General features: G+C 42.6%; 1 protein-coding gene across 4 annotated transcripts; it reads right to left on the bottom strand.

Moving 5' to 3' along the window:
• LOC149872855 (nuclear receptor subfamily 0 group B member 2-like) lies at positions 1–27,366 on the bottom strand. Of its 4 annotated transcripts, XM_090035417.1 has the most exons (5): positions 20,632–27,366; positions 19,598–19,675; positions 13,494–13,583; positions 12,767–12,910; positions 1–540 (listed from the first exon to the last, which is right to left on the bottom strand). In XM_090035417.1, exons 2-5 carry the CDS (start codon positions 19,614–19,616, stop codon positions 299–301), a joined length of 495 nt encoding a protein of 164 aa, XP_089891543.1. In that variant the 5' UTR covers positions 19,617–19,675; positions 20,632–27,366; the 3' UTR covers positions 1–298. The 4 variants fall into 4 exon arrangements, with proteins under 4 accessions (XP_089891543.1, XP_089891557.1, XP_089891550.1 ...); XM_090035431.1 differs by lacking the exon at positions 12,767–12,910; XM_090035424.1 differs by lacking the exons at positions 19,598–19,675; positions 20,632–27,366 and having other exon boundaries at positions 13,494–13,860.

Below are 27,366 nucleotides of genomic sequence, written 5' to 3'. Positions count from 1 at the left end.
CTAAAACACCCTGAAACAACATCACAAATTTCAAACTTCCTGAAAATATGTTAGAATGAAGTCTCATCAGCTATGAACACAGATTTATGAATCTGAATTCATCTTTTTTATTATTTCAGAGATTACAAGACTTTTTAATTATGCAAAAAATAGACCATGTTCACACAAATACATGTAATTATATCTTTGAAATATGTTTATCTTTAATGATTGACCATAAAACTCTTTCCCCTTTCCAAAAAAGTGTTTTTACTGTCATTTATGAACACAGAAGGGTAGGTTATTTTTAAGGCAGGTCTCACTTGAGGTAGAGGGTTTCTAGAAGTAATTCATTTAGGATGACTTCTCCTAAGATGGGTCTGAAGAAGAGTTCTTCAATACTATCTGCATCAACAGTCCTGAGGCTGGTGAGCAACCCAAGGACCCAAGAAAACCTGCTTAGGTTCCTGTCATACATCATAGAGATAAATTCCATCAGAGTGCGCTGGGCTTCCTGCTGCAGGGTTTGCACATAGGGACAACATTTGAGGCCATGCAATTCTGTAAGAGAAAAAACAAAATGGAGAGCTTATAACATGAATGTCCCTCCATAATGAATGGTAACCTTCCCCCTAGCTGTTTTTATTTTTTGTTTAAGAAAAAAGAAATAAATGCTTAGTTCAATAACTGACCCATTCAGTAAAATATTTTAAGCACCTTATAATGCAGATTTACTTGTCATTTTTGGGGGAAAATATTACTGGGTAAGTGAGTTAGACTAAAACATACAGGGTGCATCTATACTTGCTATTAATGCAATTGAATAAGCTCCAGCACAGTCTGATTCTGATCCCAGGAGCAGGGCAGGAAGCAGAAGCCAGAAGAGGAAGGGGGAGCCCAGAGCAAGCCAGAGCAATGGAGAGAGCAGTGGCCAGGTGAGAGCCCATGGGCCACCAGTTAGACAGCCCTGCTTTAAATTATAACCATGAAAGCATTCAAGAAAAGCACAGAACTAGCAGCCTAGGTAGCATAAATTGGGGTGACTTTATAGTGTTTTTGTCCTTTCAATCCTGAGCTGCTTCTGAATCTAGAAAGGCTCTTAACAGACCCTTGCCAGTCCCAGGTGCTCCACTAAGCTGCAGCAGTTTCCCTAGTGTGCCCCATAGGTCATGCTGCTGCCTAGACAATCACTACTAGCATTTTATGTCCTGCCCTCGACACCCTCCACCAGGTCACTCTCAGTGCCCTCCCTAGGCCAGTGCTGGAAGGGCTTCTCAGAAGGCAACTGTGGTTTTTTGCAGTGAATGCAGTAGGAAAATTCTCCTCCACAGCCAGACAAGGGGTTTTAGGGCCTTTCAGCTGCCATAAAAGGACTTGAGCAGGGATCATTATGTGAGGATTTCACCCATACTACCCAATGGGATCACTCGGGTCAGGATCCTCCCCCTAATTACTCTGTATCAAAACTGGTCAAGAAAAGCACTTGGGCCAATGGCATAGATATAAGAGGGGCAGGCTGTCATTTGCTCTAGAGCCACATCAGCCCCAGCACCCCAAAACAGGGCTTGCTACTGACAGGACATTCCCTGCATATGCGGGTCTGCCTCTAGATTTTGCTTCACCCCAAATATTGATACACCAATTGTGGACAATTATTCAAGGATGGGGCTGGTCCCACTGACTTCAGCTGTGTCCAGCTGTTTTTACTGAATCAGGGCATAACCAGAGTCAGCTCTGGGACAGACTTGGGTGATCGCCCACTCCAGAGTATGCCACCTTTAGTGGCTAAACTGTCTTGTTACTGTTCCCCAGCTTCCTGTGCCTCTTATCTCTTGATGCCATGATTTTGCTGTTAGGTATATAAAAGGAAGGCTGCCTATGGAAGCCAGGGTGACCAACTCCTTGGTGCCTGCTGCCTTGCTCCTCTCACTCCACAGGTGTACTCCCTCTTAAAAGAGGGCTGTGGTTACCTTAGACAGGGGTGGGCAATTATTTTGGGCAGAGGGCCTCTTGCTGAGTTTTGACAAGCCATCAAGGGCCACATGATAGGCAACTGGGGGTAGATAAATATTAGTTTTCTAAATTTTTTAGGGGCCCCATGGGATAGATAGAATGGCCTGGTGGACCACATGCAGCCCACATGCAGCCCACCCCTGCACCTTGGGGGCTAGAATTGTAGCCTTGAGCCACCCCCATAGTCAGACCTATGCCCTGCAGATGACTCCCAGTGTTCCCTTCATAACAAACCTCTATATCCAAATCCACCCTGGGCCCTTTGGCCCCAAGACCCTTGTCTGGGCTTCAGCCTGCCCGGCTTCAGCCTTCTGTCTGACTGAGGCTTCTTCAGCCCAGGTCCACTACCTCAGACCCTAGCTTTATGGGTCTCAGCCTAAAAGCAGAGAGTTGCCCCTGAGGCAACTCATTCCTCCATCCCTGCAGCCACAACCTGGTAGTCTTAAGCATTGCCAAAACACAAACACAAGAAAACCACTTTCCAAAAAGGCTCCTTGCCTCACCACACACCCTGAGCTCCCTATTGGCTTTCATTTAAAGCTCTAGAGATGACTGCTTAGGCATCCACCAGCCCATCTCCTGAAGCCTCCCCCACTCCTTCAGGAGATCTACTCCCTAATGCCTGCATGGTCAGACTGCCCTTTTTGCTCCCAGGCCCTGGTTTTGTGTGCCCCAGAGCTCCACCCCTTCCTGTCAGCTCACTCTCCAGCCAAACACAAGGGTTTCCCCTCTGCCTAATAATCAGCCTGCCCCCATCTGCTGCAGCTTAGCTCAGCAGCCTCTCCTTGGCCTAACAAGCTTTGGCTGCTCCTGCCCTGCAATCTCCATGGGCCCATAACAGGCTCCAGACATGGTCTGTTTTCTCGTTGGGACTGGCTGCTGTTGCTGCTGGCCCTTGAGGGCTACAGCAGTCCTGTCTCCCTCAGACTGAAGCTAACAGGGTTGGGGTTCCCCATTACAGACTCCAGTTAAACATGCTGTGCCACTGGTGTGGAACTATAGTAAACAAGAGGAGAATCCCATTTCTCCTAAATACAGGGACATTAGATTTATTGCTAGTCATTTACATAAGTTTAATGCACATAAAACAGTGCTTGGTGAAAGTTTGGAAAATAACAAAAAAAGACTGTACGATTTGTCACTGTATAGAAATTTAAGTACATCACTGAATAAAAGTGCAACTGTAGTTACTAAAACTGAATGAAAATGTAAATCTAACAGCACTACAGACTGACCTACAGTAATGTATTTCATTGCAAAGGTCTTCTGATTCTCCATTGTTATTTTAAAACATAGTAATCACACCATCATTCTCACTGTAGTTAATGAATCCAAAGGACAAGATTTGGAAAGTACAGCAGAAAAGGATTCTGTACAGAGAAATAATTTTAGCCCTCCTTTTTTCTTCTAAATAAAGCTGGGCATGGTGTGCAGTGAAGGCAGCCCAACCCATCCCATGCCATAAACTGTACTGAGTGGCTGGGAGAGCACCTACCACCAAATTGACCCAGGCACTTATCAACATAAAAAAGTATTTGATCTGGTTTCCCATGCCATGACCTCATGGAAAAATTGGCCAACTGTGGCCTTGGCTACACCACAATCTGATGGCTGGGAAATTGGCTCTGAGGTCAGAACCAGAGAGTAGTGGTTGACGGCAGCAAGTTATTATGGCACTCCATAACCATTGGCGTTGCCCAAGGCTCTGTCCTTGGACCAGTTCTCTTCAACTTCTCTATCAACGATGTTGACATTGGTGTCAGAAGCATACTGGTTAAGTTTGCTGATGTCACTAAACTTTGGGACACAGTGTCCACACCTGAGAACAGGCTAGTGATCCAGGCTGACTTGGATAAACTTAGTAAGTGGGCGGACACAAGCCTGATGACACTCAATACTAATAAATGCAAGGTACTCCACCTTGGGGGAAACAAAAGCCGCAGCATACTTAAAGGCTCGGCAGTGCTACACTTGCTAGCACCACTGCTGAAAGAGACTTGGGGGTCGTGACTGACCACAAGATGAACATGAGCCACCAATGAGATGTCGCAGCTTGTAAAGCAAAACAAAACCCTGGGTTGTATCCATAGATGCTTCTCAAGTAAATCCCAGGATGTTGTCCCTCTGCTGTACTCGGCCTTGGTGAAGCCACAGCTGGAGTACTGCATCCAATTCTAGGCTCCATAATTCAAGAAGGATGTTGAGAAACTTGAGAAAGTCCAGAGGAGAGCCACGCATATGATCAGAGGGCAAGAGAATAGGCCTTATGAAGAGAGGCCGAGAGCCATGGGACTCTTCAGTCTGGAAAAGCGCAGGGTCAGGGGGGACCTGGTGGCTGCCTATAAGTACACAAGGGGTGTTCATCAGGATCTGGGAAAATATCTGTTCATCAGAGCGCCCCAAGGAAAAACAAGGACCAACGGTCAAACTCCTGCAAGACCGTTGTAAGCTGGACGTAAGAAAAAATTTCTTTACTGTCCAAGCCCCCAAGACCTGGAATAGACTTCCTCCAGATGTGTTGCAGGCACCTACTCTGGACTTATTCAAAAAATGCTTGGATGCTTATCTTGCCGGGGTCCTTTGACCCTAGCTGACTTCCTGCCCCTGGGACAGGGAGCTGGACTTGATGATCTTCGAAGTTGCTTCCAGCCCTAACATCTATGAAATCTATGAAATCTATAAAGAATATCAGTTATATGCAATCAAAGTTATGCATCTTGCAATATTGTTGCACATTGACTGGACAGATCCTGGAGCTCTTGATTCCTGGATTCTCTGCACATTAACACCTGAAATTAGCTTTAATCACACTTTAGGTGGCTTAAAGTTATGCCACTCCAGGGCAGGTTTAATTCTGATCTGTGTTACCCAGCTCATGTTCCCTTAATGTGTGGCCACTCTCCACAGATGAGCAACCCAAATTGCAGTCTTCCAGCATCCCAGAATGCAGTGTGTCCTCCCCCACCCTCCCGTTCTGTGTGGACAGACTTTCCAACCCCTGAATTCTACTGCCAAGGGGATGGTTCTGATACCAAGCCAACTCCTCTTTCCACCCATGGGGGTGTAACCTTCCCACCCCCACTGGTGCAGCCACATGCAAATAGCCTGCAGAGCACATGCCAGCTAGCCAGGTCACAGGTCATGGACAGGTCCAGGAGTAGGGTAGGGGTGCCCATGAGCTGAAACTACCTTCCTAAAGCAGAGGCAGCAACTCCCTAAAAAATACTTTCCCTCACCACTCCCACCTCCCAGTCACCCTGGGAAACACAACCAGCACCCCCCACAGCCTAATCTGAAATCCCAAATTATTAAAGCATAAGACCTTTTTTAATTTACTTCCTTTTTATTTCTTTTAAATATTTTTTACTTGTTTTATTTTATCCTTCAGTGGCTGACTTCCTTCATTTCATCACCTTTTCCCTACCCCATTCCATTACGCGCTCCCATCCCATTAACTCTCTGCCTCTCAGCTTCATGTTCCAAAAATAATGTTAATTTTTTTTTTTATTTCAGATATCTTAATAACCACTTTCTTTGTTCATTCTCACATAAAGATTATATTTTCAAAGAGAACATTTCCCTGAGAGATTTCTTGTTGTCTTTTCCTGGTTACTTTATCAGGGAGCATCAAAACAAGTTATGGGTTGTGATCTCAAACCTGAAGAGACCTTAGGAATCTCTGAGAAACCCTGAGGATAGCCATTGCTTATGCCCTGGCTTTGAACTCCTGCTGTATCCTTCAGTTTCAGTGTCCTAGGTGGCACAGCCTGACTGTATGAGCTGCCCCCAGAAAAGGGAGTCCTTTTACATATGTGATGCAATCTTAGACTGTTTTCTTTCCCAAAGAACCATCAACAGGCTACCAGCGTATGCTAGTCATCCCCTAGATACCATTCTTGTTTTGCAACTTGTGTATTGCTACTCCTTTCCTACCCTAGCCCGTCCCATCCCCTTTTCCCCTGGGCCTGTTTAGCACCTTCCATAGGATGACAACATTGTGCCTCAGAAGCAGCTGCCTCCAATCCTGTATGGAATTGCAGATATATGCATGAAGTGCATCAAGTGGCACCAAAGATAGAACTATCTATCATAGAGTCCATGAAAGGAGATTAGATACTGGAGATTTCATGTTCTTGGTTAGTAAAATGACGCTTTCCATCATTGTAACTGATTGCACTATGGGTTTTTTTGGCCAGAGATTTTGGCCATACTCACACCATAGCAGCTAGAGGAGAAGAGGATTTGCTGCAAGCCTGAGGGTTGAAGCAGTTGCTTTCCCTTTTTTCCTGCATTCTCTAATCCTTACAGGCAATTGGCAAGCTGTTAGCATAGCTCAAAAGCGTAACTAGATTATGGAGAGCACAATATTATTTACACAGCATACATATTTCCCCCAAACCTGCTAAATTTTTTCTGTTGTTCCACTTGTCCATGGAACCAAACAGTGCTTTAAAGCAGTGGTTTTCAGACTGCATTCCATAGAAACCTGGGGTCCTGTGATAGGTCAGAGCTTCCTCAAAGAGATTGGGGTCAATGGCAGAGTGAACTGGGAGGTGGTACACCACTGCTGCCAGGCTGGGTCACCTGGCTCCATGTCAGTCTTTAGGACAGGAGTAGAGGTTCCATAGCAGAAGTGATATGGCAGGGTTCTGTGGCTTTAGAAAGTTTGAAAGCCACTAATTTAAAGTAATAGGAAGTCATTTGAGGTGATTTTTACAGTAAGATTATGTTCAGTATAAATGTTACTGTAGCAGGCTGCATGCCTCAGAAGCTGCAGCCTAGCTGAAAGGAGGCAAAATGTGTTTCCAAGCCTGCCTCGATGAACAGGGCCAGCTGATGGCAATAATTGGCTGGCCCAGTAGGAATTAAAAGCTCCCAGAGAGAGGCCAAAGGGGCAGAAGGCAGAAGCCTGAGCCAGAGTACTCTCCCTAGGTCAGGGAGTGCAATGGAAGCTGAGAGAGTTTGAGAGAGATACAGGCTAGCAACAGCAACACTAAGCCCGATCACTCTCTCTGAGTCTAGGAAAAATCCCTAAGCCAGGTGTTTTCAAACTGTGAGCAACTTAAAAGGGGGTTGCAAACTTCTCTTCCCTCCCCAATGCACAAACACTGCCTGCTTCCCTCTCCTTGCAGCAATGCACATGTTCTTGGACTTGCCCACATTAGAAGTGTCTCTTTTGTTATCTAATCTCGGCATGTACACGTTAGTGAAGCTCAGTATTTATCTGTCAACAGTTTAATTGACTGCGTGTGACTGAGAGGTTTCCCTTCACAACATCCTCCTTATGTGAATCAGGGTTTTCAGCAGTTGCTGCTATAAACAGCAAATACCGATCAAAAATAGATATAGAGTGTGAAATGAAATGAGATGGGCAGTCTCGAAAATAAAGCCCGTTTGAAAAACTAAGCAGTACCAAGAAAGCTCATCCTTCTCTTTAAAAACTATTGACAGTTTTAAATTTGACAGTGGGTTGTTTTTTTTCAGTGAACCAGTTTTGAATTTGATAAACTTTATAAAGTGGTTTTGACAAATATATTTCATTTAATATACAAAAGGTAAATGTGCTTTATTTATCTCCTACCTAATCCTAACTAAATCAATAGCTTTAATCATGGGGGGGTTACATAAATTTATACATTATTTTACAGGGTTGCAATATCACAAAGTTTGAGAACCCCTGCCCTAAGCCATTTGTGTGTTTGTTTTGTTGATTCCTGCGAGGAGGGAGCTTTCCCCGAGGAAAAAGATTGTAAACAAAGGCTGTGTGAGCTGAGCAATTCCCCAACCCACTACAGTTACCAACCATGTTATAAACCCCCAAAGAATGTCATTTTACAAAAGTAACCCTGACACCATCCTAGCGGAGCTGCAGATGGCACTATTTTCATCAGGTGTCTGTCAGAAGTAACTGAACAGTTTGGCCTTGCTGTGCAAGGTTTGCCTATATCAGGGGACTCCCATTTCCTCCTTCCTTTCTGAAGAGAGCTGGAAAAATGTTTATTCTCTTTGAAGTCAGCACAGCCCTACAGCTTCTAAGGGATTACCGTAGAGTGAAGCCAGATTCTACTTTCCCTAGGGAACTGAGTATGCTGTCTCAGCTCTCTTCGCAGCTGCTGACTAGCCTACAGAGTAATAAAGCAGCTACCCACTCTGAGCTTTCTGCAGGGCAGAAGACTTGGTACTGAACCAGTAAGTTGACCAGCTGATTCCCGTCTTTCCGCTCCCCTATAAACTCCTTTAAGGCCCAGCCAAGGAAGGTAGGATGGGATTAAGAAGCTGCATCAAAAATTGAAAAAAAAACTGCTCCAACTATTAAGTGAAGACCCAAACCAATGGCGATTCATAAGGGGTGCACTGGAGAGCGGTGGTGCACCCTCTGATAGGCAGCACTCCCCACTTAGGAAACAGCCAGGAGGGGCAGGTGGGAGCGGTGCTCACTCTGGAGATGCTGAAAAATGCCTATAGAGTGAGCCAACCACTGGGAAAGGTGAGAGCTAGTCCTACTGCGTTTTATATCAACACCAAATGAGTCCTCCACTGGGAACAACCTTGACAGAAAAGCTGATGGGACATGCAGCGGTGGCAGTGCATTGTGCACCCCTGCAGTTGGAAGCCCCACGTGCTGATGGAGCTCTCAGCGACAGGGGAGCACCTAGCCACACTTTCAATAAAGGGCATGATAAAAATGAGCCACAAAATTATTGTGCATTTTTTTGTAGAATAGTTTTGTGACTTATTCCTTATTTTATCACCCCATTAATTGATTGAACATGCGGTGGGATCACAACCAAAGACCTGATCAACTGGTTAATTGCATCTTATGTGTAATGTGTAGATGGGGCCTCTGTCATCAAAATGATTTCTCAGGGTAATACACTTTATCTGAATCTGAACCCTCCCCATGCCATCGGACTTTGCTCAGGTCATAAACAAAGTTCCACCATCCCTGTCAGACCATTTGCCAAAAGTCCAACTTGTAGTGTGCACCTATAACTTTGTTTATCTAGTTTAGTTTGTGGCCTATCATTCAATCTTCAATCTAGAGCACTGTGTATTGCTTCTTGTCTGGTCCTTGCTCTTTGATTTATCCATTCAGGATGGCAATTCTCATGAGTGAAACACCTGTTGGCATAACTCTCAAGGCAAAAGGCATCTGCATCTGATGGTGTCATGGTGTAGCCCCAGGAAGAGAGTAAGTATTATAGCCAGTAGTGATCTGTAACTCCCTGGAAAGCATTAAGATTTGACCAAGCATCAAAACAGCACTAAAGCAGAGGCAAAGATGTAGCAGATGGCTGAGTGTTTATAATAGACACTAAGGCTGTGCGAAGCTTCAGTCACCGATTCAATTCAGAGGAGATTTGGCCTGATTCAGTGGCTGAATCTCTGAATCTGAATCAAATCAGGAAACCCATTAATCTCTCCAAATTGAATCAGAACCCTCCAAACTGATTCAGAGGGATTCAACAATTAGGCCATAGACACAGCTTCATATGTTTTTTCTACATGCCTCAAGGTACCAGGCGTGGCATGTGAAAGCTGAGATGGTAGGGCAGATGGAGCATCCCACAGGAGCATGGGGGGATGCTCCTTGTTGTAGTGCGGTGCTCAGCTGGATGCCGTACTCCAGCAGTGACCACACCAATGTTGAGTAAAGTGGGAGAATCATTTCTTTGGTTTTACTGGAGATGCATTGATTGATGCATGCCAGAGTTTTATTGGCCCTAGCAGTTACTGCATCACATTGCCGGCTCATATTCATGTGGGGGTCTATTGTTACCCCCAGATCCCTTTCATCTGTAGTGCTGGTCAGGTTAGCAATGCCCAGCCTGTAGATGTGCTGGGGGTTCTTCCTTCCCAGATACAGCACTTTGCATTTCTCTACATTGAACCTCATCTGGTTCTGTTCTGCCCAACATGCCAGCCTGTCTAGGTCTGCTTGTATCTGTAACCTATCTGTGGGTATGTCCGCACAGCCCCATATCTTGATGTTGTCTGCAAACTTGGCCAGCGGGCTTTTCACCCCCTCATCCAGGTCATTGATGAAGTTATTGAACAGCACTGGGCCAAGTACCAACCCCTGGGGTATGCTGCTGCCCACATCTTGCCAGGACAACACCAATCCATTCATTTGGACTCTCTGTGTCCTACCCCGCAACCAGTTTTGCATGCACTTGACGGTCCCACAGTTGAGCCCAATATCTTCCAGTTTTCTGATCAGTACCTCATGGGATACCAGGTCAAGGTATATGATGCCAACTGCTTTTCTCTCTTCCAGGTGATAAGTCACCTGATCATAGAAAGAAATGAGGTTTGTCAGACAAGACCTGCCTGCAATGAAGCCATGCTGGCTGTCATTCAGTATCATGCCATCTGCAAGTTTGTCACATATAGCCTCTCTGATGACTGTTTCTAGGATTTTCCATGAATGGATGTTAAGCTAATTGGTCTGTAGTTTCCCGGGTCTTCATGCTTCCCATTCTTGAAAATGGGCACAACATTGGCCTTCTTCCAGTCCTCTTGGATTCTTCTAGAGGCCCATGATTTTTGAAAGACCTTTGCTAGGAGCTCTGCGATTACTTCGGCCAACTCTTGCAACACTCTTGGGTGGAGTTCATCCAGTCCTGCTGATTTATATATGTCTAATTTCTTTAAATGATTATACTTCAGTTCTTTGGCAATAGTGTCAATCCCCCCCTGCTCATTCTGTGCCCTACCTAGCATGGTTTTGTGAAAGACTGAGGCAACGTAGTTTTTAGGAGTTCCTTTTTTTCCTGAGTGGTAGTGACCAGGTATCCTGGTGCATTGAGCAGCAGCTCCACACTCCCATTAGCTTTCCTTTTACCCCCTGTGTAGCTAAAGAAGGACTTCTTGTTGTCCTTGATTCTTGTAGCTAGTTTTATTTTGGTTTTTGCCTTAGCTTGTTATGGCAAAGTGGGGCTCCCCGACTAGCCACAGTGCTAGTTTACCCACTTGCCTTTGGGCACAGCACCCACCTGATTCACCTGCCATGCCTAGTTGTTAATTAATTAGGAAGTTAATTAAGGCGGGAGGCTGCTCATTCTTGCCCTGATGCCAGGCAGCCCATGGGTAGATTTCAATTAGTGTTTCCCCATCCCCCTGTGATCTTAGTTTAAAGCCCTATCTAAGTTAGTCACATAATGGCTCTGCCTCTGTCTTCCCAGATGTAAAACAAGGATTGTGTTTTCTTCAAAGGGCTGCAGAGAGCTTTTCCTATACTTTATAAATCACTGTATAAACCACCAAGAGCTATCTCCTGCTAAGCAGAGCTGGTGAAATTAGTGAAAATGGCATTAATTTATTTTCAGCCTATTTTACCCTCAACATGAGGATTTATCTATAACGTTTAGTAATTGAAGCCGTTCACAATGAAGCAAACAAGATTCCACTGGTCCAGTTCCATAGCACAGATGTATTACAAGATACACAAGACAATGCAAAATGTCCTGAAGGGCACTAAAAAGACTCACACTTTGCTTTACACTGAAAAACAACGGCAAGGCCAGCCCAGTCTACAGAAAGGCAATTGCAATATGGTCCCTCCAGGAAGCATCACTAACTACCCAGTTTTCTTGCAGCTACAGTGTTTGAGTGCCCTTCTGGCATAACCTCACCTGTAAGTTTTTTTTTTTTTGGGGGGGGGGGTGTTGGTGTTCTGAATAGTGCTTTTTGTCACCAGTGAGAACAAAGGGCCTGATCCAAAATCTACAGCATACAAATCTTTTCAACATACTTCATTACACTTGGGATCAGGCCCTTTAATGATTTACACAGTTTGTGATGCTGAAGCAGCCAAACTTCCCATAAGCTAAACTTTACTTGTATCTGCCTATTTGTCATGAGGAGTAAAAAAAATTATTCTAACTTTTCTGAGTCTACCTTATAACTGTTGTTCTAGGGCCCAAATATGAAACTCTTACATTTAAACTGCTACATAATAGAAAACAAACCTAGGATGCGACTTGCATCACAGCACAGGAGGTGATCAAATCACATCACTGAGGTATAACATCTAATTCATTTGTTAATCTGCTTTCAATTAGTTTAGCTAGATAAGAAGTCCTATTACAATATGTGCCTAATGTGTGCATTGCATGTGCCCTGCCTCATGCTATAGATATACATTCTATTTAATGCAGCTATTCTAGGCATGTATACATGTGCTCTGGAAGATTGGGGGTGGGGGGGAGAGAGGAAGCACTTTAATTAAATCTCTAATTAAAGCATCCGGAATGTCATGTGTATCAGCATCTGCGAGCTGAAAAATAGCAGTGGGACACTTTAACTGAATTTCATTGAAGAAGCTCTAGTTAAGGCACCCCACCACCATTTTTCAGCACTGGGACACTGATCTATGTGACACTGGGATCTGCTGGAGCACGGTAATTATGCATCAGAGCAGCCTCGATGTACCTGTAGAGGCACCCACTAGTCTTCCCCATAAGTCTGGAAATGAGTTTTAAGTGGCACAGTACATTCATATGAACTAATAATTTGTTAAAAGACTGTTTATTTTTACAAAGTAACTGAATGAACTCATGTAAATGGTCTAAATACCATCACATGTGAACAAATGTTCAGTTTAAACAGCTTCTATTAATGTAGCTAAACATTTTCAAACTCTGCATTCAGTGATTTAATGACTTCCCTTTTGAATTATTTTGTTTGTTTGTTTGCAAGTAGCTTTAAATGTACTTTTAAACATACACTTAACTGCGAACTTTCTTTCTAAAATTACTCTGTTGAGACTTACCGGGATTAAAGAGAATAATTCCCTTAAGATAAGCATATTCCTTTGCACATGTATCCAAGTTCCAGAATTTCTTCAGAAAATGTTTCAGCTTCTGCACTTCTGCTAGTGATGCTCCATGTGGGAAGCTCTCCAGTTCCTCATTAGCTGCCAAAGATTGATTGAGAAGGATTTTTTTCAACAAACTAGGGCTTGAAATTTCTTTCAGTTCAAAATCCACTCTCTCCTGTGCCAGACCCAAAACAAAGAGAGGGGCCCAGCACTGCTGTACCAGGAGGACCTGATCTTCTTGGGGCAAATCACAGAAAGAGGGCACATTTCTTATAAAATTTATAGTCTTCAGGAGCACTTCAGAAGCTCTCATGCAAGTGACTTCTGGATTTTTCAGGATAACTCTCCTGTTAGCCACACAAGGACAGCCAACACTTGGTAGGGAGCAGGGAGGGTAGGAATAGTGGTCAATCCATCGGGTATCATTTTGGTGTTGTCTGTTAAGGAGCTGGTAAAGAATGCTTTCAGGATGGCTTGTCTCACACTGACACTTTTCAGACTTCTCAACTGGGACCTGACTGGCCATAGCTTTGAGGGTTTCCTGCCTGGTGCCCTTGTTACAGCCAAACGCAGTACATACAGAACTATGCTGTTGTAGCACTTCTGTCAAACACTGAGGCATTGTGTGCTTTTTATACAGTCAGTTGAAAAGAAATGTGACCCTGCTCTGTAAAGTTACCTTGAACTTTATTTGCTCCAGACTGTTTTCCTTCATAGCCAAACAAGGCGTGGCTTTGCCAACCCATGTATCCTGTGTGACTGCAATTGCCTGAAACAGAGACAGAGGGTTCATCGCCTGAACAACACAACAATAGAAACGTATGCGTGCACGCCACACATCACTGCAATTTTGCTGGGACTGCCCATGTACCATGACATCAAGGACCCTATAATGCTGCTTATGTATTTTTACAATTGCAGGCTATGCATCATATAATAGCTTGTCCTTCAGCAAAAGTCAACAGAGAAATGATAACTACAGAAACAAGCTATTTGCATTTTTATGGAGATGCTGACCTTGGCCATTGACTGGTGCATGCATGGCAGGGTAGAAAAATGTATTTATCAGTATTAACGGCATCAAAATGAGTTAGCCCCTTGCAACAAAACTAAAAGGACTCCAAGGAATTTACAGACTAAGGGTGATATTCTGGAGATCGTAGGTACTTAAATAGGATTATTTAGTTTACATGAAGTTAAGCCTGTGCATACAATATTTTGCAGGGCTGGAGAGGGGAAGCGTCAGTCAGATAATATAGTTATTCAGCAAAGGCTAGTGTACTGCAAGATAGGATAAGAAAAGATTGCTAGTTATTAAAAGTCTGTTGGCTGGAGCAACTCACAAGAAACTATACCCCTTAATTGGGAAACTATGCCCACCTTCAGAGAGTAGACTTGGATCCTTCCTTCCTACTCATGTCCTTGTCCTTGTGACAAGATATTTAGCTTTGTTGGAATTTAGATTTGTTGGAATCTGACATACCCATGCTGTGAGTGCTTCTGCTATGGCCTAGAGCTTGCAGCCCCTTGGCTATCAACCATAAGCCTTAAAACACACATGCTACCCAAGCCCCAAAGATAAAAGCAATGAAAGAAGCCAAAATTAGTTACATGATTAGGGCTTATTGGATCTCTGTAGTTTCAAACTGCAGAAGGTATTGCAACTATTTACTGCTGTCTTGATTCAAGTGCGTTCACCTTTTCTTCGATTTTCATTGCAAGTCTCAGCTTCCAATGGGGCATCTGGCAAAATCTATAGGCATCACCTCTCCCTAACCTCTTTTTGGCCCTAAAAAAGGTTTCTCTTAAATGGTAGAGGACACCTGCACATAAAGAGACTGATACAAAAAACTATCACCTGCAGGAAGAGAAAATGCAGAAATTTTACACAAACCAAGGGGTTACCCTGGAGCCAGTAAAGATTACAGAGATGAGGAGTCAGTCACTCCACGGGTGACCCTTAGCCTGTTTTTTGAGACAAGAAATGGGATAGTGGGAAGAAACCTGTGGCTCTGGGAAACTCTCCAGCAGCAAAGACTGACTTTAGGTAATCATTCTTTAAAAACTTAAGCACTGAAAATCAAATACAGTAAATGATCAGGAACATCACCTGCTTCTATAACAATGCTGAAATTTTCTGTTCTTAAATTTTGAAGAAAAAGTATATGAGTAGATAACTTTTCTTCAGCCAGAAGTTTCCAAGAATCAAACACAGGGCCCTGATGTTGGCCAAACAGACAGACTTCAACAAAGCAGTGCATTCAAATTACACTCTGAATTGGGATTTTCAGCATTTTTTTTAATGTTATTAATTTGCTTGCCATAGATTTTCTCCTAGAGCAGTTGTACCATGAAGGCCAGGGCTCTAGGTTAAAAGCCACACCTTTACAGGGGGTATGTCTAGGGCCGCATCCTGGCATGTGTGGGAGGGAGAGGTGCTGGACTCCAGGGTCTGCTCCAGCCCAATGACAGCCTTTATGCCAAGTATCTGGCCCGCAGGGGCAAAATGTAGAATACCACTGTCTTATTATGTTGGTGGTGCAACTCTTTGCCCTGCTTTCTTAAAACTAGGATTAAAGACAAATTTGTTCTACTCTTATTATTTCTTGTAGTGCTTCCAAAAGTCATTCATTCTATTCTAGGTAAACTAATATGTCTACTTAAAAGATCATGATGTACCACTATAGTACATGGATGGTTTTCTCAACCCTTGTCTCATTTCCCCATTATATAGACATTTAATTGTCCTGTCAACTTTGACATCAAATCTAAACAGGGCTTTCTATAGCATCATTTATGTATCTTGTTTCCCAGGAGAAGCTGTGGACCTCCAGGGTGACTGGTACTCCCCAAGACACCCAACTTCACTGATGGCCCCAAGGATGATGGAATATTGTGTGCCAGAGACAGAAAAATAAAGAGGTTTCCATCTGCTTCTTTATCTATTGACTTTTCCTCTATCTTTAGCAAACTAAAAATGGTATTAATTTATCAGGAAATGATCCAAGTGTGAAGCTGAAATTTTAAAAAACAAAACAACCCAGGTTAGGCCCAATATCTTAGTCATATGCATAGCATATTTTAAAAATTAATGGGAAGTCCTGATACAATCAAAATTAAGCATAGCCTTCAAATTCATGTCTGGATTAGGGCCAGCACCTTCCAGAATTCAGCCCTGAGAGAAAGATATACATTGTTCCAGACGGCTGGGTGCCTTGATGAGGTAATATAATTAAATGGAAGCTGGCATCTGTCGAACTGCAGCCACCCCCATGCTGACTAAGATTGGCTAGAAAAAACATGTGAAACAGTCTGTCCTTCTGCTTAAAATCTCAAAGCAGGCTAGATTCTCTGAGAATCTAGAATACGGGCATGTCTACATGTGCTTTTACATGCACCTAAACTTATTGTGCATTAGGCAAATGCACGTTAAGGCAATTTAGGCACACTTCTACATGCGCACGCATAAAGCAGGTTATTTGAGCCCAGCAGTCTTTCCTGCTCTGAGTAGGAGGGCTGGACCCTTCCAGCCCTAAACTTCTGTCACTGTGAAAATTTATGCTCAAATAGCTAAATCACATTAGCAAACATGTAAACGTGCTAATGTGCATTAACACGGGTGTGCAGACTGACTTGGGACCTGCTTTATGCAGGTATCAAATTTAAGCTAAAATAGCCTTAAATCACTTTTTAAGGTGTACTAGGGGTATGCACATGTAGACACATGCTCTTAATGCACCTTAAATCAGGCTAATGCACATTAATGTGCACATGTAGACGAACCCTACATCCTTCAAAAGCTGACCTCAATCTACTAGTTCTTATTCATGTTCTCCTTCCCTTCTTTCTTGCCAGCCACACTGGAAAGGCTTTTATATTCCAGCAAATACATTATATTACAGTTCCGTATTCATAAATGATGTTTATTCGTTATTTATTTCCTAAAGGAAATTGTGTTATATGTCATCATTTTTAAAATGAAGGATTGTTTATAATTTTTTTTTACTGCCTAAAACTTGAGTTGCTTTAAATCTGAATACAAACATTTGCCATCTGGACCTCTCTCAAAATCTGAGGCCAAAGTATTAATACCAGAGGAAAACAGTTTTCTTGGCCACACTGGTATTCTGGAAGATCATGGGACACAGTAGATTATTTGATCTCAGTATCCATGGAACTATTTACAATAGTCCCCAAGATTCTAATGCAATAACATCCTTCTTCTAAATATGTTTTAAAAAACCCCACAACAGACTTTCTCCATTTCTTTAACCTAATAAAAAGGAGAGGAAATAGATACACCAGCAGTAGCTACTCATACAGTTGCAATTTTTATACATGTGTTTGCATCAAGCTGTGCATCTCTCTCTCGTGATTTTATATTGATACTCATGCATATCTGAGCAGCATCCTCTGTTCTAACTGGGCACTTTTACACTTGCAATTAATGCAACTGAATATATATACTCTGGCTCGGTTTGAGCTGGAGTAAACTAAGTGGGGCTGGACCCAATGATCTCACAAGGTTCCTTGCAGACATAAACTTCTGTGAATATGAGCATGTATGAATCCTAATGTCACTGTCTACATGTGTGTGTCTGACAGGACTATCAGGCAGCACTGTAAATTAGTCTACTGCACCCTAAGTGCCATGCACACGTAGAAGGTGATGTTTTACTGCACAGCAAATTAGTCCATTGCACAATAAAGCGTCTCATGTAGATGCTCACTAGTAAAAAGCTACTCACCAGTGGACTTCATTGAGTTTCTGCCAGCTCTCCCTTTTCAAAACTCTGCTTGAAATATGTTTTTGCTTTAATCTATTTAGAAAAGTGGGCACGGCTTCTGGAGCAATAAAGTGAGTGCCAAGTTATCCTGTATGAGTCTAACACTTCCTCCATTCCTTACATCTTTACATCAGGAATTGTTGACTCCCTACACAGTGGGAGGGGGGTAGGAGAGGGAATGAGGATGAATCACTATATATTGGATAACTGTTACCATTTTACTAGCACACACACAGAGGCACACAGAGTACTGTAGCCCTTGTTTGTGTTAAGATGTGTACCACCTACTATAGTAAACAGTGAATAAGACTGTCAAGGCTGTCAAATAATTATTACCCAGAGAAGGCAAAAGTACTGGGAAATGATGTGGAGAGAAGGCTGCTACTTACCTCTATAACCTTTAGAGGCCCCTAAGAAGTTTACTTTTTCCCTGGGGCCAAGCCAAAAAAGAGAAGCTAAGAGGAGGAGAGAAGGACCCCTGTACAAGTAAGAATGGACCCTACTTTATTTTAACCAAAACCTTCTTTTGTTTCACTGGAGATAAGGACCTAGACCTTGTATAAAGACCACAGATTTGATAACAAAGGTGAGATGACATGTTAGATACATTAGATACATGCTGTTTATCTTAGGACATGCCTTTGCTGCTAGAAAGGTACACTTTTTATCTTAAGATAAATAAAGTGCATAAACTGAGGTAAACATGCAGTGAAGGCCAGGCACTTAAATTTAACTATGATTTAAGTTAGACAAGGCCAACCCTCACAGGAGTATAGGGCTGGCTGTAGCGGGCTTGTCTAAACTGTGGAGTATGATCTCAGCATGCCTTGCACATACTCCAGTGACCTGAGTCTGCTGGTATACTCCAAGCCCAGCAAATTGTCCTTATGGTAAAATCAAGATACATGTCCTTTTTTGTGCTCAAACTACAGCTCTCTAGGCAAAACAAGCACCTTCTTTAACACTTATGACAAACTCTAAGCAGCCATGCACCTCAAAAACACTATAGGAATCTAGTCATTGGTTGTAGCACTTAGAAACTGATAGCAAAACATATATTGTTAGGGTCTTATTCTTTCAAATGTGGCATCTGCCATGAGTGATCAATTGTGGTTAAATTGAGCCCAGATCTACCAGATCTTCAAGTGCCCTCCCAGGCCTACAATTCAGGTGCAGCTATATGAGACACTTTACTGCGCATTAGGCTAATTTAATGCACAGTAAAGCATCAGCATCTACAGATGCACAGCAATTACTTTACAGCAGTTTAATCTAATGCACTATTTTCTAGTACTATAAATACAAGTACTAAAAATTGTCACATTAAACTAATGTCCTGAAGCATACATGTAGATGCTGACCAGGAGCAAATTGCTCCTGGTTAGCTTAGGCAGCAGGGGGCCACAGGGGATGGGTAGAGCTGCCCCAGTTTAGTGGGATGCTGCCTGCCAGCTGTGTGGAGATCAGAACCTATCCTGATCTCCATGGGGCAGGGAGAGCTGTCCTGGCTGCTGGGCAGCTGCCTCCCAGCCCCATGGAGATCAGAATGGGTCCTGATATCCATGGGGCAGAAAGGCAGCTGCCCAGCAGCTGCAAACACTCTCCACATCCTGTAGAGATCAGAGCTTTGGCTGCTGCTGGGAGGCATAGCAGGACAAGAGCAGCCCCAGACTGAACTGCTCCCATTAGGAGTAAATTTGCTCCCAACATGCACACATTCAAATGTATGTGGGGGCACAGTTTAAGGCAGAAAATTCAAGCACATTAATTGCACATGTAGACATGCCCTGCATCTTTCAGTGGTTCCTTCATATATCTCTGATCCTTCTGGCTAATTCCTAGGGATGCCCTTTCCTTCTACTTCCAGCCACCCTCCATGCTAGTTGATGAGACGTTTTGCAGCTTATCTGATGCAGAAGACTTCCTTCTACTAAACCCTTTCATACTATTTACATGATGGGAGAAGCACTAGACATTGTTCCATGCAACAGGATACCTGGTGTGTTCTTTTCCATCCACTGCTTCACTGTCAGGAAGAAGAGCCATGCCAAGTAGTGGTTCCAAGAACTGGTAGCTGGTATTAAATGGAAGGGGACAGGACTTAATTTGCTACCTGGCACTGTAGCATATCTGCAATATGGGAGCAAACCCACACAGTTCCCTCCCTAATTCAGGCAGTACAGCATAGCATTACAAACTAGATTGTATCCTTTGAAATTAGTGCTGTCAAATACAAAACAACTGTTCTGGCAATCAATGATTTTGAGAGTCTTTTGCAGAGTTGCACCAGCTGTATTTCCAAGGCCCAGTACATCAGCTGAAATGACTTAGATTGGTTCAGACTTTAAGATGCTTTAATGCTGCACACACTTGACCTCAAGCTTCTACGTCTGAATCTAGCTTCTGGACACAGTAAAGCAGGATGATTTGGTTCATTTGGAAGACCAGCCAAGCTTTTTTAAAGACAGCTTCTTTAAAAAAGGGCCATACTTACCACACTGAGAATGAGGGAAAAGTCCTCTGACCTTCTACTGGGGATAATGTAAGACTTGACTCTAAACTCTTCCTGACTGATCTGAGAGAGCTATGGAGAGGGCCTTGCTACAGAACCAACAGAACAGCGGACATTCAAAGGGATTCAAGCAAAGCCTTAACAATAAGGCTATAGAGACAGTAAGGTTTTGAGTTCAGAGACCACAGGTTGGAAAATATCCGGAAGAAGGTCTCTCCAGAAAAGCCAAGGTCTGGAATGGGATTGGCAGAATTCCCCTGTCTGAAAAGAACTGGGAAGCTGAGAGGGAGGTAAAACTGGACGCCCTGAAACAACATGGGTAGATTAAAAATATGAAGGAAAGAAAGGATTGAATCTGGAAAGGCCAGAGGATCTCTGTGTGTGTTTTGAGGTTCAACAGGACAAACATTGTTTTGAAATACAAATGTCAGGGGGACAGGTGCATGCGAGCTGAATAGAGAATCAAAAGGGCATCTGAGGCAATATGCCTTCAGTGCCATGCTGCTACTGCCACATACCTGGAGTTTGAAGGAAGTTTAGATGAAGGCTTTTGCTTGCTCTGGTCCTGTTTATCTACACACTCGTACGGGTTTCTGTGGTCCCACCAGGTGTCAATAGTGGTGTTCAATTCCTACTTCATTGATATTTATGGTACTTCTGTCATTCTGAAAAATAGCTGTCAGGTTGTTTAAAAAGCAAATATAGCTGCACAAGTCATACTCCTGAGAGAGCAAGCCCAGCTCAGTTTGCCACAGGAAAAATCTAGACATAATCTCCCTTATTAAAATTAGAAGTATTTTAGGGTCAATGGAAAATCCAGGCGTGTGTTTCAGGAAACATGAAGTTCATTAAGCCAATGGAAATGAAAACATATGCTGTTACTGGTGTGAAATGCATTATAAACCATTAATCAACATGAAATCAAACAAGAACTCAAGTGTTAGGAGGCACTGAGCTGTAGTTGCATTTAAATGGAACCAATAAAAATGTTATTTGTAAATCTATTAAAAATTCATTGAGTGGATTAGGCTTTTGCTATTTTGAGTCAGTATTCAAGACAATATTGGCTCTTGCAAAAAAAAGACACAAAAAGCAATTCAAATGGAGAGTAAGAACCAAATTTAGTTCTTGGAGAATTACAAATATGCACAACTCCCCACTGATGTCAATGGAAATTGCATGTACATGCCTGAGGGTAACTGAGACATGTAAGCAAAAAAGGTAATTGTGTGACTAAGGGGACAGATTTGTATGTGCATTTTCAGTACATGCACTTAGGAGCATAAAATCAAATATGTGCTCAAAACAAAGTTGTGTGGGCAAAAAGGGGAGAATAACTGACAACTAATTTAGGGACAAGTTCTTTGAGGAGTTCCAGCTAATTAAATAGGAGGGAAATGGTGACTGCTTCAGATCTCAGGTTTTTTAGGATTATAGAAAAGTAGGACTGGAAGGGACCTCGTGAAGTGGGGAACCTGCTACTGCTTTTGGTTGTGCAAATTTAGTGACAAAATAGTAATGAATTATAGGTCATGTATAGACTTTCCGTTTCTACCAAGAAAGTAACTGCGCTCCCAGTAGACACCACAAGTGTAGAGATATTAATGATTTTTCTCCTAGAGAAAAATGGCAGTTCTGGGACAAAAAATAAACCACCTCCACCCCAGTAGAAGCCATTCCTGGGAGAGTTTCTCCCAGGAGACTGAATATCTGTACGCTTACCTTTCTGATAGAAGCTGAAGCACGATCCTCCAGCTTCCCATCATGCCTTGCCCCAAGTTCCCCCCACAGGGCCAGGGAGACAGTGTGTCACTTGTGCTGGACTCTGCTGTTCCAGCTGAGTAAGACACACCTCCCGAGTGCTCTACCAATACAGTGTTCTTCTAAGGAAACAAAACCAGGAGAATTCTCCCAAATTATTTGAACGAGGGTTTGCAGCCACTATTAAAGCAAATGCATTTTCAGCATAGAATACAAATCACACACTCTGAACTTTAAATACATTTCCAAAACACAGAAAATTCTGAGCCTTGCTGTTTTAAACTTCCGGTCTAAATTTCTACTTCTTTTAGTGCACATGATTTTTAAAATACTAGTTTTGGTATAGATGCCTAGATTAGTGTCGGCCACCTTGCCAATCAGTGACTCTCGCTGCTCTCACTTGCATGTGCTTTGCAGTCTCTGCTTACCATTGCCAAAAGAGCTGCAGATTGACATAGCTAGAAACCATGCAGAGGGGCCACTTTGGCAGCAACAGTAAGCAGAGAATACAGTAGAGAGGGGAGAGAAAAGGGAGAACACAGCACAGAAACATCGAACTGTCCCTGCCACCATGTCACAGATCCCCTCAGCTGTTGTGGGCCAGTTTCAAACTCTTTGTGGGCCCGATCTAGCCCATGGGCCTTGGCTTGTTGATCCCTGACCTAGTGCATCCTTCCTTGTAAAAGACCTATAGGAGTAATCTCAGAAAAATTTCTTGCATTGGTCGCCTCTGCTTTGTACTATTAAGGGATATAGCAGCACAACCTACCCCAACACTGGGAAAGATTGTGGACCCAACCCCGAAATCTGGTGGATCCCACTGGGGCAATGCAACCAGTGACTCCTGTGGCTGTGCTTGCTCTTGTGACTATATTGCCTGAATCTGCAGCTGATTCAAAGACTAATGTTAAAAGGCTACAATGGAAGCTTATTTTGTGTTACAGACTCAACAGCAGGCATTCAACTTATATTTCAGTGTTACTTTTTCACTGACATTTTCCTTATCATATTAACATAGGATGCTTTATTCTTCAGTTCAAATAACAATATAAATTAAGTGATATGGTATAAAGAAAACCATGAGAATTGTAGAATGGTAAAACAGTTGAAACAGTGGATCCTTGTCTGAGCCATTGTAATCCAGTTCATGAGGGTGAGATAAGAGTGAAGAATCTTCAGAAGGCCTTTTTGGCTGCCTAAGTTCCATGTTACTGCATGGCTTAGGTGGTACATGGACTTCTGTACAACCCCCTTGCATGGGGGCGGGAAATACAGCTCTGATAAATAACCTAGTCTTCAAGAGAAAGAGATTAGCTTTTGACTCGTATGTCACAGCCCAAGTAAGTATGAAACATCTGTCAAATGCATCCGACTAAATCCTGGAGATCTCATATACCAGAAAAAAGGAGAGAGAAGTGCGTATACTGCATGGTTGGAAAGGATTCTCATGTAAACTCTTGGAGCTTAAATTGTTTCAGAGGTATAGTCAAGCACGCTAGGCCCCAACCCGTATGTGGATTTGTGTCATTAACTCCTTTTGTAGTCAATAGGAAACATTTTGCGGGATTAGGTCTTTCCGTACAAGCCTCTCCCATATCCAGATACACTAAATATATAATTTAACTTGTTAAAAACAGATACATTTCTTTGTGTATACAATATTGTCCCTCACTAATTTTTAACAGCTGTAAAATATTGGTGTGAAAAGCTTATCTGCTAAAAAAAAATGCATTCATTTTAAAGTGAGAGGCAAGCATTTGTCAGGGTGATATCTTTTATTGGACCATAGTATAGTTAGGATAAAGTTGGACGAATATTCAAATGCAAAATACTCTTCCTCCTTCATAGAAAAAAAACCCCAGCAGTTATACCATAAAATTAATTTTCTGACAGGAAGTATCAACATGAAAATGTTTATTTTTGCTTTGGTTTATAAAGTTATTTTAAACAAAGTCAGAAATAAATTATTAATATGTTCTCAAAACACAAAAAATGGAAGTCAGAAAGGTCATTTAAACAGCAAGAGAATAGAAAAATAAAACCTGAAACCCACTCCTGATTTTAAATACCAAAACCAACAGAAATAGGAATGGTTGAAGAATGCTAAACTCAGATCTAAGAGGTATTATGAAGGCATTTGAAGAAAACACTGAACTCCATATGTCGCCATAGTACTACTTCATGACCTCTCAGAGCAGTAGTACTCAAAAGTATCACCAGGAGCTCCCATTTTATGATGGATATGCCATTTGTAATAAACATTTTTAGAAGAGTTCAGCGTGTGGCACCTGGTCATGCAATGTCTTTGTTAAGGAGAAAAAGAAGAAGTGCAGGGTTGAAGGGTTTGTGTATTCTGTCATGTTAAATTGAGGCAAGAATTCAAACAGAGAGTTTAGAAAATGAAAAACTGGAACTGTAACAAAGCGTTATTTTACTGTACGAAGAAAAATTTCATGGCTGAAGCCAGAAATTCCTAAGAATGCTTCAATTGGGAAGGAGGAGAAAGAAAGAAATTCAGATGTTTTATATTTATTTTTTAACTTTTTTATACCAGCAAAAACAAACTGTTTCCGGGAATAAGACATCCCTGTTATTCCTTTGCTTTAATGTCTACAGGAAATCTGGCAGCTAATAGTTGTTTGGTTGTGCCTCAGCTGGGGAGAGCTAATATTTTGGCTTTAAAACTTAAAAAAAAAATCATAGCATGTATCCAGAAACAGTCAAATTGTGCAACAGCTAACAATGCAACTAAGTGTTCTTGGTTTTGTTACCTTCTAACTACCCTCATCCCACCTTTTATTTTACACACTCACTTTTTATACAAGACCTAGCACACAAGGACCTTGCCCTGTTTGGGGTCCACTAGATGTGAACCCAATACAAAAGCAAAAAACATCTTATTCAAAGGTTATTTGCCATAATACACTACCAAAGTTAATGTTTTCCCAAATACTATAGGTAGTAAAGCGTTCATGAAGACAAAGCTAAAGCCTTAACTGTGAATTTCATCTTTAAGTAATATTATTAATATTGCCTGGATTCAGCCTGTGTGTGTATACACTAAGGATTGTCAAATTCACTTTTTACTATTTAATATAAATATAATTATATATTGATAGCTACAGAAGATAGCTGTCAGTATTAGTATCAGTGTTAGAAGAATCAGTAAATATTCTTGAAGATATCATGAGGGGCAGTGAGGTTAGGTCTCAGGAAAATGCACAGACAAACAACCTGCAGTCCCTGGATTTATATATTAATTGAATATGGAGAATTTACCATGGTCTTAAAAGGTACGTGCATGTATATATGTTATGGCTTTTGATCTAACAAAGATTACTGTAGTTCATTATTTTAGTTCTAACTAGCGTAAAAGGTAAACCTATAACCTATATGTAATTGTAAAATCCAAGGACATGCATACAGATAGGAAACTAATGATAAGAAAATCAGATAACACACAGCAGTGTATAATAGTTAACATTTAATTACAGTTTGGAAGGAAAATGTACGTACCTGGTGTTTGGACCTTAGAAAAGTAAAACTATATAATGCTACCGTGTTTAGGCTGCAAGTAAAATTAATTTTAATTTTTTTTCCCTAAAATAAACATGTCCACATCAGAAAATGACCAGTTTTGCCAGTTAGTCAGCCCACACGTCCAAAATACTGATGGGAAGGCACACTTGTCTTTTGACACAAAGCTTTCCCCAGACTAGGTGGCAAGCTTCAGTGGCCCCAACACAACACTGCCACCCAGCAGATTATCCAACCCTCTCCAGCAAAGCAGGGACAGTTCGGCCAAGGATATGGTTTCTCATGCAGGTTCCTCCTGTTGGAGATCGAATACAATAATAGACAATAAAAAGCACAAGACCTATATGCTAGTTCCATCTCTAGATGTCAAAGCACTAGACAGTACATTGGGTATAATTTATTCCATTATCCAGATAGGGAAAATTAAGTGGCTCTCTCAAGTTCATACACTAGCTATTGTGAGAGCAGGGAGTGAAACCCAGTCCATCACCAGGTCATCTGGATACCTATGAAGATTCAGGGGTGCCCCCATGATCTTCTTTTGCCTGTAGAAGGGGGTCTCTTCCATCATATCTACTGCAGCCTTACTTGCTGGGAGAGCACCTCAGACAACAGGTGCCTATTCCTGTATTGACGGGCCTGAAGCTGCCCTACCTCTGAAGCACGAACGCGTGTTCCTTGGCCCCGTGCCACAGCCTGCAGCGTTTGCCAGTTTCAGCAAGGACAACAACTCTATTTTCCCCCAGCAGCGCACCTCCTCCTCTCTCCTCTGAGGGAACTGGCTTTATGCTAACACAACTCTCAGAAAGGGCTCTGGACTTCTCTCCTGCACTGCTTTGAGGCACTGCTTACCTGCAATCCACCCTAACAGCCATCTTCTTTGTCCACTCGGGTTTAATGAGATTCAGCCAGTCTTCAGTGACTAAATTTAGAGCCCCTCCTCAGGTTGCTGCCCTGGGCTTCTCGCCATTCTGCCCCCTCAGTGGGCGGTAATCCAAATGCCCAGAGAGAAAACTCAGAAGTTTGCCAAGTTTAAGCAGTAGAAAAGGATAAGCCAGATGCCTTTTCCCCATAGAGGCTCTTGCTCAGTCTCACAGGGTTTCACTGTGTAATTATGCTGAGTAGTCTACATGGAGACATGTAACCTTTGTAAAGAGGGGTACTTTTTTACTCAGCTGGGGCACGTCCCAACAAGAGTGCATGTGCAGGGGTGTGTGCTTCCTATGGGACAAATAGCAGTGGCACATATTTGTGGTAGGCCTTTCATATTAAAAGTTGCAGTGCAAATATGCACCACTGCTATTTGTCCCCAGGCATGCCCCTGTGCACGTGCTCTGGCATGCAGCAAAGTGACCCAGGTGAGGTGGGGAGGCTGGGGCCATTACCTGTGCTGGCTCCAGCAGCCTTACCTGGCCTCTTGGGGGCCTCCTGGGGCAGCAGAGGCACCGAGCCAGGTGCTCTGGCCAGCCAGGCTCCCTTTCTGGTAGCGTACACTGTTGCTGCATGCACCATGCTGCTTTTTTTAGTGGCCTTGTTTTGTTGTTTAAAACTGGGATCTCCCAGTATCAAACCCCCCCCCACAGCACTACAAATTAGCATCTTGGTAAATGGGTACACACACACCACATGCAGTTTTCAGAGCCTCAAGCTGCTTTAAAGTGCCACAAACTGCATCTGCGGGCTTGTTGGGATGCGCCCCTAATGCCATTATGCTCAAGCCTGGATCACAAGCTAACTGTTGCTGCTATGAGCAGGAGGAAAATATTTGGAACCAAGCTTCAAATCAAACTAACAATGCAGTGCTTCTCAGTCATTTGTGGTTCACTTACTCCCTTTGAGGTTTGTTAAACTGCTCTGCATTCCTATGATTCTGTGTTATTGGTGATGCCACTGCAAATACACCATAACTTCTTCCACAGGAATGAGCTTCATTTTTCCTTTGTCTTCCTTTCCCC

The sequence above is a fragment of the Crocodylus siamensis genome, chromosome 1 (genome assembly GCF_052110815.1).
Source record: "Crocodylus siamensis isolate JL-2025a chromosome 1, ASM5211081v1, whole genome shotgun sequence".
Lineage (NCBI taxonomy): Eukaryota > Metazoa > Chordata > Crocodylia > Crocodylidae > Crocodylus > Crocodylus siamensis.
The sequence above is the reverse complement of the archived record's forward strand: the minus strand, read 5'-3'. Positions and strand labels throughout refer to the sequence as shown.